Source organism: Pteropus vampyrus, unplaced genomic scaffold (assembly GCF_000151845.1).
Source record: "Pteropus vampyrus isolate Shadow unplaced genomic scaffold, Pvam_2.0 Scaffold87, whole genome shotgun sequence".
Classification (NCBI taxonomy): domain Eukaryota; kingdom Metazoa; phylum Chordata; class Mammalia; order Chiroptera; family Pteropodidae; genus Pteropus; species Pteropus vampyrus.
The window spans coordinates 6,312,066-6,324,673 of NW_011888868.1; the positions used below are offsets into that span (position 1 = coordinate 6,312,066).

The 12,608-nt window shown below is 37.9% G+C and overlaps 1 protein-coding gene across 13 annotated transcripts in view; it reads right to left on the minus strand.

Annotated features, from left to right (window-relative positions):
• Positions 1–12,608, minus strand: part of IWS1 (IWS1, SUPT6H interacting protein) — a 65,254-nt gene that overhangs the window by 6,597 nt on the left and 46,049 nt on the right. For 5 of the 13 annotated variants that reach the window (XR_002781210.1, XR_002781211.1, XR_002781203.1 and 2 more), the window contains exons 14-16: positions 8,175–8,393; positions 5,714–7,526; positions 5,042–5,193 (exon numbers count right to left, since the gene is read on the minus strand). Coding sequence is in view for 1 of the 13 variants with exons in the window: in XM_011363653.2 (XP_011361955.1) it covers positions 8,199–8,393 (195 nt within the window). In the remaining 12 variants the exon portion in view is untranslated. Of the gene's footprint in view, positions 1–5,041; positions 5,194–5,544; positions 7,527–8,174; positions 8,394–12,608 lie in introns of those variants that run through there. The other 8 variants (XR_002781206.1, XR_002781205.1, XR_896060.2 and 5 more) reach the window with 6 other exon arrangements.

Consider the following 12,608-nt stretch of genomic DNA (forward strand, 5'->3'; position numbering starts at 1 on the left):
ACCACAGTATTGACTATATTCCCTATGCTGTACTGTATGTCCCCATGACTGTTTTGTAACTACTAATTGGTACTTCTTCATTCCTTTACCTTTTCGCCCCTTAACTCACTCTTCTCTGGCAATCATCTATTAGTTCTCTGTATTTATGAGTCTGTTTTAGTTCGTTCATTTCTTTTCTTCCTTAGATTCCACATTTAAGTGAAATCATATGGTATTTTTCTTTCTCTGACTTATTCACTCAGTATAATACCCTCCAGGTACAACCATGTCATCGCAAATGGTAGGATTTCATTTTTTTATGGCTGAGTAAAATTCCATTGTATATATGTACCATAATTTGTTTATCTAATCGTCTATTGGTGGGCACTTGGCTATTGTGAATAGCACTGCAGGGAACATAGATAGGCATGCATAGATATTTATGAATTAGTGTTTTGGTTTTCTTTGGACAGATACCCAGAATTGCAATTGCTGGGTCAAAAGGTAGAATTACCTCCGAAGTGTTTTCCATAGTGGCTGTACCAGTTTGTAATTTGCAATGATACATTTGATAAGGGGTTAATATCAAAAATATATAAAGAACTCATACTACTCAACAACAATAAAGCAAACAATCCAATTAATAAATGGGCAGAAGACCTGAATAGGTACTTCTCCAAAGAGGAAATACAGATGGTCAACAGACATATGAAAAGATGCTCAAGATCTCTAATCATCAGAGAAATGCAAATTAAAACCACAATGAGCTATCACCTCATTGTCAGAACGGCTATCATCAATAAATCAAAAAACAAGTGTTAGTGAGGATGTGGAGAAAAGAGAACTCACTTATTGTTGGTAGAATTGCAAATTGGTACAGCCACTATGGAAAACACTTTGGAGGCAACTCAAAAAATTAAAAATGGATCTATCTTTTGACCCAGCAATTGCACTTCTGGGTATTTATCCAAAGAAACCAAAACACTAATTTGTAAATATTTATGCATGCTTATCTATATTCACTGCAGTGCTATTCACAATAGCCAAGATATGGAAGCAACCTAAGTGCCCATCAATGGACGATTAGATAAACAAATTATGGTACATATATACAATGGAATTTTACTCAGCCATAAAAAAATGAAATCCTACCATTTGCGATGACATGGTTGTACCTGGAGAGTATTATACTGAGTGAACTAAGTCAGAGAAAGAAAAATACCATATGATTTCACTTAAATGTGGAATCTAAGGAAGAAAAGAAATGAACGAACTAAAACAGACTCATAAATACAGAGAACTAATAGATGATTGCCAGAGAAGAGTAGGTTAGGGGGCGAATACAGAATCATTCACTTAAATGCAGAATCTAAGGAACAAAAAGAACAAACTAATCAAAAACAGACTTCCAGAGGGGAAGGGTTTGGGAGCTGGGAAAAAGGGGTAAAGAGTTAAAGAAGCACAAATTAGTAGTTGAAAGATGGTCATGGGGAGCGTGGCATAGGGAATGTAGTCAGCAATAATGTAATGGCTATATGTAGAACAGATAGATGATAAGAGTAATGGGGGGGGAGGTTATTTCATAAACTATACAAATGTCTAACCAATGTACTATATATTTAAAACTAATAAAAAAAAAAACAGCAGAGATTGTCAGATTGGATGAAAAGTAAGGCTCAAATCTATATTGCCTACAAGAAAACTACTTTAAACATAAAGAAACAAGTAGAGTAAAAGTAAAAGGATGGGAAACATATACCATGCTAAGATTATCATAAGAAAATTAAAGTGGCTATATTAATAACAAAGTCTATTTCAAAGCAAAGAATATAACCAGGAATAAAGAGGGTCACTTTGTAATAATAAAAGGGTTAATTTATCCAGAGGACATAACAATCCTAAACATTTATGTACCTAACAATAAAGCTTCAAAACAGATGAAGCAAAAAGTTATAGAACTAAAGAAGGAAATAGACACATCCACAATTATACTAAAAAATTTCAACTCTTGTCTCTTAATATTTTGTAGAACAAGTAGAATAAAATCAATAGGTACAGAAAACTAGAACAACACTACCAACCTCCTTGACCTAATTGACATTTGTAGAACCCTCCTCCAACAACAGCAAAATACACATTGTATTCAAGTGTGCACAGACATTTACGAAAATAGACCCTATTCCAGAACATAAAACAACTCAATAAATGTAAAATTATCCATGCCATACCAAGTATGTTCTCTTACTACAATGGAATTAAATTATAAATCAATAACAAAAAAAGTATGTGGGAAGTTCTCAGGTATTGGAAACTAGATAACACTCTTTCAAATAACATGTGAATCAAAAAAAAAAATTCAAAAGGAAGTCAGAAAGTATTTTGAATAAATGAAAATGAAAACACAATATATCAGAATTTGTCAGGTGCAGCTGAGGCAGTGTTTTTATAACACTAAAAACCATTATATTACAAAAGAAGAAAGGTCTCAAATCTACGATTGCTGCTCCAACTTCCACTTAAGAAACTAGATAGAAAAAGAGTAAATGAAATACAGATTAAGCAGAATAAAAGAAATAATCAAGTAGAAACCAATAAAATAGAAAACAGAAAAACAATGAAGAAAAATAATAGAGCCAAAAACTGGTTTGCGGAAGACGGAAAAAACTGGTAAATGTACAGGCAGCCTGTAGTGTTTGAGGAATTTTGGGGGCCATCACAGAACAAGATACGACCACAAGATATCACAGTGGCATACAAAGAGCTTTATTTGGGCACCTTGGACACGTTGCTGTGGGGATGTCCTTCACAGTAGACCATACACCCAGAAGGGAGGAGGGCAAGGAAACTTTCAGAGAGACGGAGATCAGAGAGAGCATACATGTCTAGATGGTGTCACTCAGCAACATGTTCGGGAGTCTCTGAAATACAGAGCACTGAAGAGCAAGCAGCAGCAGCTTGGGATCTTTTATAGCTACTTGGTTTTTAAAAACCTCTGGCTAGCAGATGTTGGGTGTAGTTTCCTGTGGCAATGCAGGCAGGCTCTAAATGGCTAAAAGTCTTCTGCTTATTTGAGTTATTTTTAAACTATTGGATATGTAAAATTTGGGTTTCACACCAGCGGGCTTTGGAACTTAAAGGTCTGCTACGAAGAAGTAAACATAGGGCCAATATAAAGAGGCTACCTCTGGCTCATAATATAACAATCTATCCCCTTGGCCCATGTTGTTTTATAATTTAAGTTGTGATATGTTAATTCAAAACGCCTGAGTTTGGATTCAGCAACAAGGAATTTTAAAGACCCAGAATCCTATAAGGGTAAAAACTAGGATTTCAAAGCCTGTTTATAGGCCCATCTTTCAGGAGAATAGATCAGAAAAGGAGAAGATTTTGACTTGTTCAATCTGCTTAGTCTGTAGTGTTATTATGGTCCCTTTGATGCATGTCCCTGGTATTCTTTAAAACATTTAGCGAGGTATGTTAAATGTGCAGGCTTCACTCCTTTCAGCAGCCAATAAGTAATCTGGGGCTATGTGGTGACCCACCAGTGGATATGTAGTTGACATTGGCAAGGACAGAAACTTCTCAGGTAAGGTAGGGACAATGCAACAGAGTAGGGGTTAAAGTCAGGAGTCATCTGCAGCCAGCAGCAGGAGATCTTCTGGGTATAATCCAAATGGTATTGCTCAGTCTGGGGGTGATTAGTTTCATCTCCTAGGTGTCAAAAGCAGATCTAGTTTGTTCTGTGCCTTTAGAGAAGCAAAGTACATAGGCAGACATTGACAGCGCCTCTCTCTAGATAATGGTGGTGTTTTGCTTAGCTTATGCTGGATAATGAGCAGAAACAGGCTGAGGATAGTCTGAGACTGTGGTTCAAGTCAAGTCCTCATCAAGATTGAATGGAAGGTAAATAGGATCAGGATTTTCTATGAACTTGTCCTGCAAGTTCTATCAAAAGCCCTGGTTTTAAAAGCCCATTGTGTCTTTCTATGCTAGCTACTGTCGTAGGACGAAGGAATTGGTGAAAACCCAAGCAATGTTAATTTGTAATGCCCATTGCAGCATCTGCTTTGTGGTAAAGAGCCCTGCTCTGACTGTGTAACCTGTGGTGTGCCTAAAGGCTGTGAAAGCTGTTTTGTTAACTCCTCAATCATATTAGCCTTTGCAACCCATTTTTGTAACCCCGTGATGGCTAAATGCCTCAACCTGTTACGTGTCCTCCAGGAACAGGGATAGGGTGGCCCATCCCAGAGTTCTGGGGTCTGCCCCCCTTCAGGAGGCTCGCCACTCTAGTAGCTGGGAGCTCCCTGGCTTTGGCATTGCCTTGCGCTTCCTCTGTGTCTTGCTGGATATAAGCGGAGGTCTGATCCACGAAGATCAAAGATCGGGGCGGGGGGAGTAGGAGCCAATGGATTTTCCCCCCATCTCTTCCCCATCCCCACAGGTCTCAGCTTCGCATTCTCCAGCCTTGATTATGCTAAAGCCCCGACCAAGTAGCCTATTAGCCCCCAACCAGGGGTTGTTAAAAATATAAGCCTTAGGAAAACATTCGTCAAGGGCATACTCTATTGCTAGGAGTACTGCACCCAGCGCAGCCCATTGAACACTTTGGTCTCTCCTCGTACAGAAGCTGGAGTGTCTGATTATGGGCGATGGGCTGAGCGATGTGCCATGTGGCTCCTTTATGCCCCATGCTCACTCCACTGGTAGAGACCATTGGCCTTTCTTGTGTCTCATGCCTCTCTGTGGATGGCTGTCTGTAACAGTTGTCCCCTCTGAAGAGCTTGATTAGAATTGTGGAGAGTGGGAAGAGGAGGTGCAGAACAGTATGTATGCTGGGCCCCATTTGCTTTTTTTAAAAGGGACCATACATAGTTTCGTATGCTCACATAAGAGTAGAAACAGTGATTTACCCTTTAAACTGTTTCCTTTTTAACCATGGGCAGGTTTTACTTTCCAATTAAAAAGTATAATAATGTAAAAACCACACAAGGGTGACTGGGTGTAGAACCAAGCAGCGCTTCCAAAGGCTGGGCGATCACCCCTCAGCATGGCTGCCACCCACCCTGCTGGAAGGCCGCTTCTGGATGCACCTCCTTGGGTTACAAGAAACACATCGTTTTGGACCCTGAAGGCAATTTTCTTGATTCATCGGTTACTTCAATCAGCAGATTTGGTTCTGAATAACTTATCACTCTTCCTTGAAACTTGCTTTTTCTTGAAAGAAAAAAGTTTCTTATTATTCAAAGTACTCCAAAGATAATGTCAAGATTTGTTAAATATTTTGAGCAATGTCAAGTGCCTAGTTTTGGAATAGTATACTCAGGGTGGTGAGAGTCAACACGATGGGTACCAATATGTGAGTGTTTACCACATGCCAAGCAGTTCTTGTGCATGATCTTTCTACTAACAACACCTCTATAAAAAGTATAATAATGTAAAAACCACACAAGGGTGACTGGGTGTAGAATAATGTAAAAGTATAAGGTAGGTGCCATCATTATCCCACAGGGACTAATTAGGAAACCTCCTTATACCAAGTAAAAAAGTGAGCTGGTAGAGCCAGGATTGAGGCCAGGTCTGGTCAAACTCCAGAGCCTGAGCACATACTCTTTGTATTACCGAACTGAGGTAAAGGAAATACAAAGCCACATATCAGCAAATCCAGTGCTAAATGAAGCTATTAGATTGAAAACACATAGGCGATTGGAGAGTAATCACAATGAAGTAGCCCCACCTATTAAGCATCTTCTGTGTACTGGGGACCGATCTGGGCACTTTCATCCCCACGAGCTCTCTGTGTAGTGGCCTTCAGTGTCCTTCTCATCCCTAATAAAAAAGCCATATCAGCACTCATGTCATCAAAGTATTACAGCTTTAAATAATACTATATTTAAGTTGCTATATTTAGTAGAGAGATGGTACATAGTAAGCACTCAAAAAATGTTAACAGTTGTAGTCATCCTCACCTTCCATGAGTCAACTTAACATTTCCCCCTCCATGGAGCTATCCCTAATCTCTTGTTGTGCCCCCAATGAAATCCAAGATAATGCATTTCTAGTTAGGTTTGCTCATCTGTGTCCTTCCTTATATTGTGACCTAATTAAGGGCAGAAGCTATCTTGTTCATCTTTGTTTCTCTGCTATTCAGCAGCATCTGGCACCTGGTAGGGCTCAGTGTTTGTTGAATGAATGAATGAATGAATGAATGAAGTAGGAGCCATTTATTAACCAGCTCTATTGAGTGTGTACTATGTGACAGACACTATTCTGGATGCTGAGAAGACATCAGTGAATAAAACAGGTAGAGTTCTTGCCCTCATGGAGCTCCCATTCTATTGAGGAGGATACACTCAATAAGCAAACAAGCAACTATATACACTAAGTTAGATGGTGTGAAGTGGTTTAAGGGAAAATAAAACAGAGTAAGAGGTACAAAGCCAGGGGCAGGTATTGCTTTCTCATATAAGAAGTTCAGGAAAGGCCTCAGAGATAAGGTGCTTTTGAACGGAGACCTGAAGGAGGCAGGGGGTAAGGTGCATGGATATTGAGGAGACAGGGCAGGGAAGTATAATCCAGATCAAGAGAACAGCCAACCACAAGCCCCTGATGAGAGAATGTGCGGGTACATATGACAAACAGGAAGCTGGCCAGTGGGTGCTGGAGTGGAGCGAGTGAGGAGAAGAGTGGCATGACATGAGACCAGAGAGGCTGCGGGGTAGGGGAGCTATGGGCTCTGTGGAGTATAGATCATGGGCCATGTGGGAATCAATCATTCCTTAATGAAAAGGCAAGCAATTACTAATTGATTAGTTTCTTGAGCATCTTGAAAAGCCTGTCCATTTACCTATTTTAGAATGTAACAGGAAGGAAAATTTTTCTAGCCTTAATCAGCCATGAGTACAAATGAAGTTGTTTCATATTAATCTTTGAATCCCAAAGGCTTTGAGATCTCATCTATGTAGATGTAGGAAGTCCACCCCAAGGAAAACCCTTCCTCCCAAGTATTTCTAGGATCCCTAAAGGTGTGCACATAATCCTAAATGGGTTGCTATGGCTAGGCAGATCAAGCTTTTGCAGCTTCAGCACCAGATGGTTCCACAGATAAGCCCCACTGGGGAGATCTACTCCTGTCACCATCCCTTAGGTGGGTTGGCCAGGAGCTGCAATTCTGGGATTCCACCATGCCTGGTGGATCCAGGCCACCACTGGATCCTCAATGCCAGAGACCTTCTCTTATGAGGTGAGAACATTTCTTCTGGATGCATTACACTGTGGCTGTTCCACAGCAAAACTTTTTGGACTCCAATGTTACAGCATCTACTGACACAGCTTTCACCTCACACCTATAGCCCTTTCTCCCAAAGGAGCAAACCTACCTCCAAGCTGGCTGGACATACCTGGAACTACAGTTTTCCTCCAACATTCTATCTTCTTGGGAAGATGGGCATGCTCTGTCAAGCTGGTACCCCTTTCACAGTGAATTTTCCCTCGAAGCTTCCATAATCTCTGCAAAAGGGCCTTTGCCTGGGCCACTCCAGCCATTCGTCCTGCTAGTAATCGAACCCATTAAGGAACAAAGTTCAAGATTTTTCCCTAAGATCATCAGCCCTAATGAAAATCAATGAATGTGACTTCTGACCAAACTATTTACCAGTATGGCTAAATCTCAGCTCCTACCTGGCTGTGACCCACTGAGGCTCTTCATTAGGATATTAACTTTATTATGTCCTGAGGTCTTCCATTTATTATTCAAAGTGTAACTGCATTTGAGCAGTAACAGCAAAGCCGGGTAAAGAATGGATACAGGTTTTCATTTCAGATGGTACAAATTTAAGGTCCAAGAGCAACTACAGGCTCAACACAAAACTCTAAAGTAATGGTGACTCATTGTCAAACCTAAATAGGGTAATTAACCTAACACCTATTACGCACAAGGACAGTTCTAGTTCCTCTCCTTTTCAGTAGAGAAATGAACAGATAGTCTTTATAATGCCACCTATGCTATGAGATTGACTTACAAGGTTTTGCTTTAAAATATTTTTAAAAGGAAAAATATTGGTTGATATGAGATCAATTTCATTCTAAATTCCACTCTGTGGTTAATATGATTATGCTGAAATACTACTGTACTTGATTGCTTTATTTCATATTGAACAACATTATTTCTCAAAAAACCTTTAAATGGCTTTACCTACCTCATGGTTTTCTCTTTAACTTCCTCAGTAAAAAAGGAATGATGAGAAGATAAAAGCCAAAAAATGAAAAATCTGAACAATAAAAGCTATCATATACTCCATATGGAATAGATCCAACTGATAAGGTGGCCAGGAAAGCACACGGGTTCTGGAATCAGGAGACCCGTGCTTGAATTCTGGGTCTGCTACATCTTGTTCTCTTTGTGCCATTCTCTTCATCTGTAAAACAGGGATAATATCATTTCATAGAAGTGGGTACAATCGATGTCAAAATGTTAAGTGCTGTTAGTTCAGCTCAACAAGCTGAACAGAGAAAATCATACAGACCCCTGAGAGTTCTTGGCCTGACTTGGTCATACTTTTCTAATGAATGAATGAAACATGCGTTTCGAAAGAGGCCAGCTTGGAATGGCTACATTGGTCAGTTACCATGTAAGCTCCTCAGAAGACCAGTCTATGTGAGACTGGCTGACCTCTGTCAGTCTCATATAGAGCTGGTCTGGGGAACTCACTCTATTTCTATACTATCTCTAGCCAAAAAACGTTAACTTCTTGCTCAAAAAGCATACAACAAAGAAAAGAATTACAAAGAAAGCACTCCTCCACTACACTCAAAGGTCAGGGAAGCATAACCTCTCCTCTCCTCTCCTCTCCTGATTCTCAAATCCTAAGTACTGACATCCCTCACCCATAAGAAATCCTTTATGTTGGAGACCACACTCTGGGTCTCTCTATCTCCAATCCACTGCCTTTTTAAAAAAACATGTCCATCATAAAACATTCACAATAGTATTTGTAAGTATTTTACTCAGTAGTATTTATGTATCTTAAAGCCTTATCCATTGCTCTCTGGTCAAGTAGACTCAAGGAATAGCTGTTGTAGGGCCTGAAACATCTTGAATCTCTTTCACTGCATTCTTATCTGCAGTTACACAATAGAAAGAATCTTCAGGCCCAGGGCCACAGGTTTTGTAAGAACTGAGCTAAGTCCTTAGGAGAACATATCCAAACTCTTCTCCTAGAGTGAGTGGTGTTTTAACTAGTTGCTCTTTCAAATTTTGTAATTCATATCTTGCTTTAAAAAATATTTTTAAAAATATAATAAATCCTTTTACAAACTAGCACCTCCAAGTTTTGGTCAAACTTTTACATTATGTATTGAGTTTGCTTAAAACAGGCATACAGGTAATCCTGTGACATAGTCCACCACTTTAAAAAACAATAAACATATTAAGTGCATGTTTATAGCTTAATGGTACCAAAGTAAGCCAACTTAAGACAACTCTTTACAGAAACACACACATTTTTGCAAACTTTCTATCTCATGCTTACACTAGCAATCCTACTTCCCAGGACTTTTCTAACATCTCAGGAATTCTTTTACATATAGCTAACATACATTCACATCACTCCACACTACACTCTACCTGTTCCATAGTAAAGCCAATGTTGGAAGACTTCTACTGCAATAGGGGAAGATCACAAGAAACAGAGGAAGCATGGAGCTTGGCTTGATCATTTCTGCTTGAGAAGAAGAGTGGTATGCAGTGGGTGGGGAAAGTCATTTTGGAAACAATGATTAATTTAATGCCCTCCAAAAATTTGTAGAGTATTTCACTAGAAAAAGGGTCCCTCTCTGCCTCCCAGCCCCACATCAGCAAAAATTTTGCATGACAGAAGGCAGTGCAATGACATATTCAAAGTAATGCAAGAAAAAAAAAAATGTTGACTGAGAATTCTATATCTGACAACTGTCCTTCAAATATGAGGACATAATTAGGACATTCTTATATAAACAAAAGCTGAGGAAATTCATTACTACTAGACATGCTTTACAAGAAATGCTGAGGGCAGTCCTTCAAGTTGGAAGGATACTAGAGAGTAACTCAAAGCCATATAAAAATGTAAATCTTTCCAGTGAAAGTAAATACATAAATACAAAAATTTAGCATTACTGTAATTAGGGCTCATAATTCTTTATTCTTTTATAGGATTTAAAATAGAAAAGGCATAAAAAGTATAAATCTGTTAGTGGGTACACAAAAATAAAGATGTAATTTGTGGCATCAATAAAAGAGGGGTAAAACTACAAAACAGTAGTTTTGTATGTGATAGAAGAACATTTTATACATTTATGATGTTATATGTAATCACTAGGGTAAGTACAAAGAAAGTATCTATAGAATATACACAAAAGAAAGTGAGAAAGGAGTCAAATATGTCAATACAAAAAAAATCAACTAAAAACACAAAAGAAGGCAATAAGAGAGGAAATGAGGAACAAAAAGCTGCAAGGGCAGTGAAAATGCTCTATAATTATGGATATATGCCATTATACATTTGTCCAAACCCATAGAATGTACACAACCAAAAGTGAACTCTAATGTAAACTATGGACTTTGAGTGATTCTAATGTAGGGGTCAATGTAGGTTCTACCTTGGTTAAAAAAAAAAAAAAAGAAAAAAATTCCATTCTGATGAGTGACGATAATGAGGGAGGCTATTCATGTGTGGGGACAGGGGACATACAGAAAATTTCTGTACATCTCTCAATTTTGTTGTAAACCTAAAACTGTTCTAAAAAGAAAAGTCTTAAATAACAAAAAGGCAATAGTGGTCCTCCCCTATCAGTAATTATTTTAAAGGTAAATGTATTAAACTCCCCAATCAAAAGATACAGACTGGCACAATGGATAAAAAAATAGAATCTAACTACACACTGTGTACAAGAGACTCACTTTAGATTAAGGACATGCATACGTCAAAAGTGATAGAGAAAGATATTCCATGCAAACAGTAATCAAAAGAAAGCAGGGGTGGCTATACTAATAGCAGACAAAGTTTAAGTCAAAAACTGTTATGAGACAAAGAAGTATATTATACAATGACAAAAGGGTTAATTCACCAAGAAGATGTAACAATTACAAACATATAAGTACTGAATATCAAAGCTCCTAAATATATGAAGCAAACATTGACAAAATGAAAGGTAGATTCACAATAATAGGAAACATCGGTACCTCACTTTCAATAATGAATAGAACAGCAAGACAGAAGACTAACAAGGAAATAAAGGCCCTGAATAACACTATAGACTAAATATACAAACCAGACTTATACAAAAGATACCACCCAACAATAGCAGAATATACATTTTCCTCAAGTGCACATGAAACATTCTCTGGGATAGAATAATGTAATGCCAAAAAACAAGTCTTAGTAAATTTTTAAAAATTGAAATCATACAAAGTATTTTTTCTAACCACAACAAAATGAAACGAGACATCAATAGAAGAAAAACTGGAAAATCCAAAAATATGTGGAATTTAAACAGTACATTCTTAAGCAACCAATGATGGGTCAAAGAAATTACAAGGAAAATTAGAAAATACCTTGAGACAAATGAAAATGAAAACGCACATACCAGAATTTAAGGGATACAGCAAAAGCAGTGCTAGAGAAATTTATAACTGTAAATGTTTACATTTAAAAAGATCTCAAATCAACAACCTAACTTTACATCTTAAGAAAATAGAAAAAAACCTAAACCCAAAGCTAGTGGAAGGAAGGAAATAAAGATTAGAGCAGAGATAAAACAGAAAAAAGAGGAAAACAATGAAACAAAGTTGATTGACTTAAAAGATCAACAAAATTGACCTTTAGCTAGAATGACTAAGAAAAAAAGACTCCAAAAGCTAAAATCAGACATGAGAGGAGGGACATTACTACCAATTTTACAGAATTAAAAAGGATTATAAGAGAGTATTTTGAACAGTGTGCCAACAAATTGGATAACCTAGATAAAATGAACAAATTCCTAGAAACACAATCTACCAAGACAGAAACATGAAGAAATAGAAATAGATTTATAACTAGTAAGGAGATTGAATCTGTAATAAAAAAACCTCCAAAGCCCAGGATCAGTTGGCTTCACTGGGGAATTCTACCGAACATGAAAAGATTATCATTAATCCTCTTCAAATTATTCAAAAACTGAAGAGGAGGGAACACATCCAAACTCCAAACTCTGAGGCCAGCATTACCCTGATACCAAAACCAGCCGAAGATAATACAAGAAAACTACAGACCAACATTCCTGATGAATACTGATTCAAAAATCCTCAACAAACTACTAGCTAACAAAATCAAACAGCACATTAAAATGATTATAGACTATGATCAAGAGAGGGTTTATTCCTGGAATGCAAGGATGGTTCAACACATGAAAATCAATCAGTGTAATATATCACATTAACAGGTTCAAGGGCAAAAAACACATGAGCATCTCCACTGATGCAGAAAAAGCATCTGACAAAATTCAATACCCTTGCATGATAAAAACTCTCAAACTATGGAAACAGAAGGCAACTGCATCAACATAATGAAGGCCATATATGACAAGCCTACAGCTAATATCATAGTCAATGGTGAAGG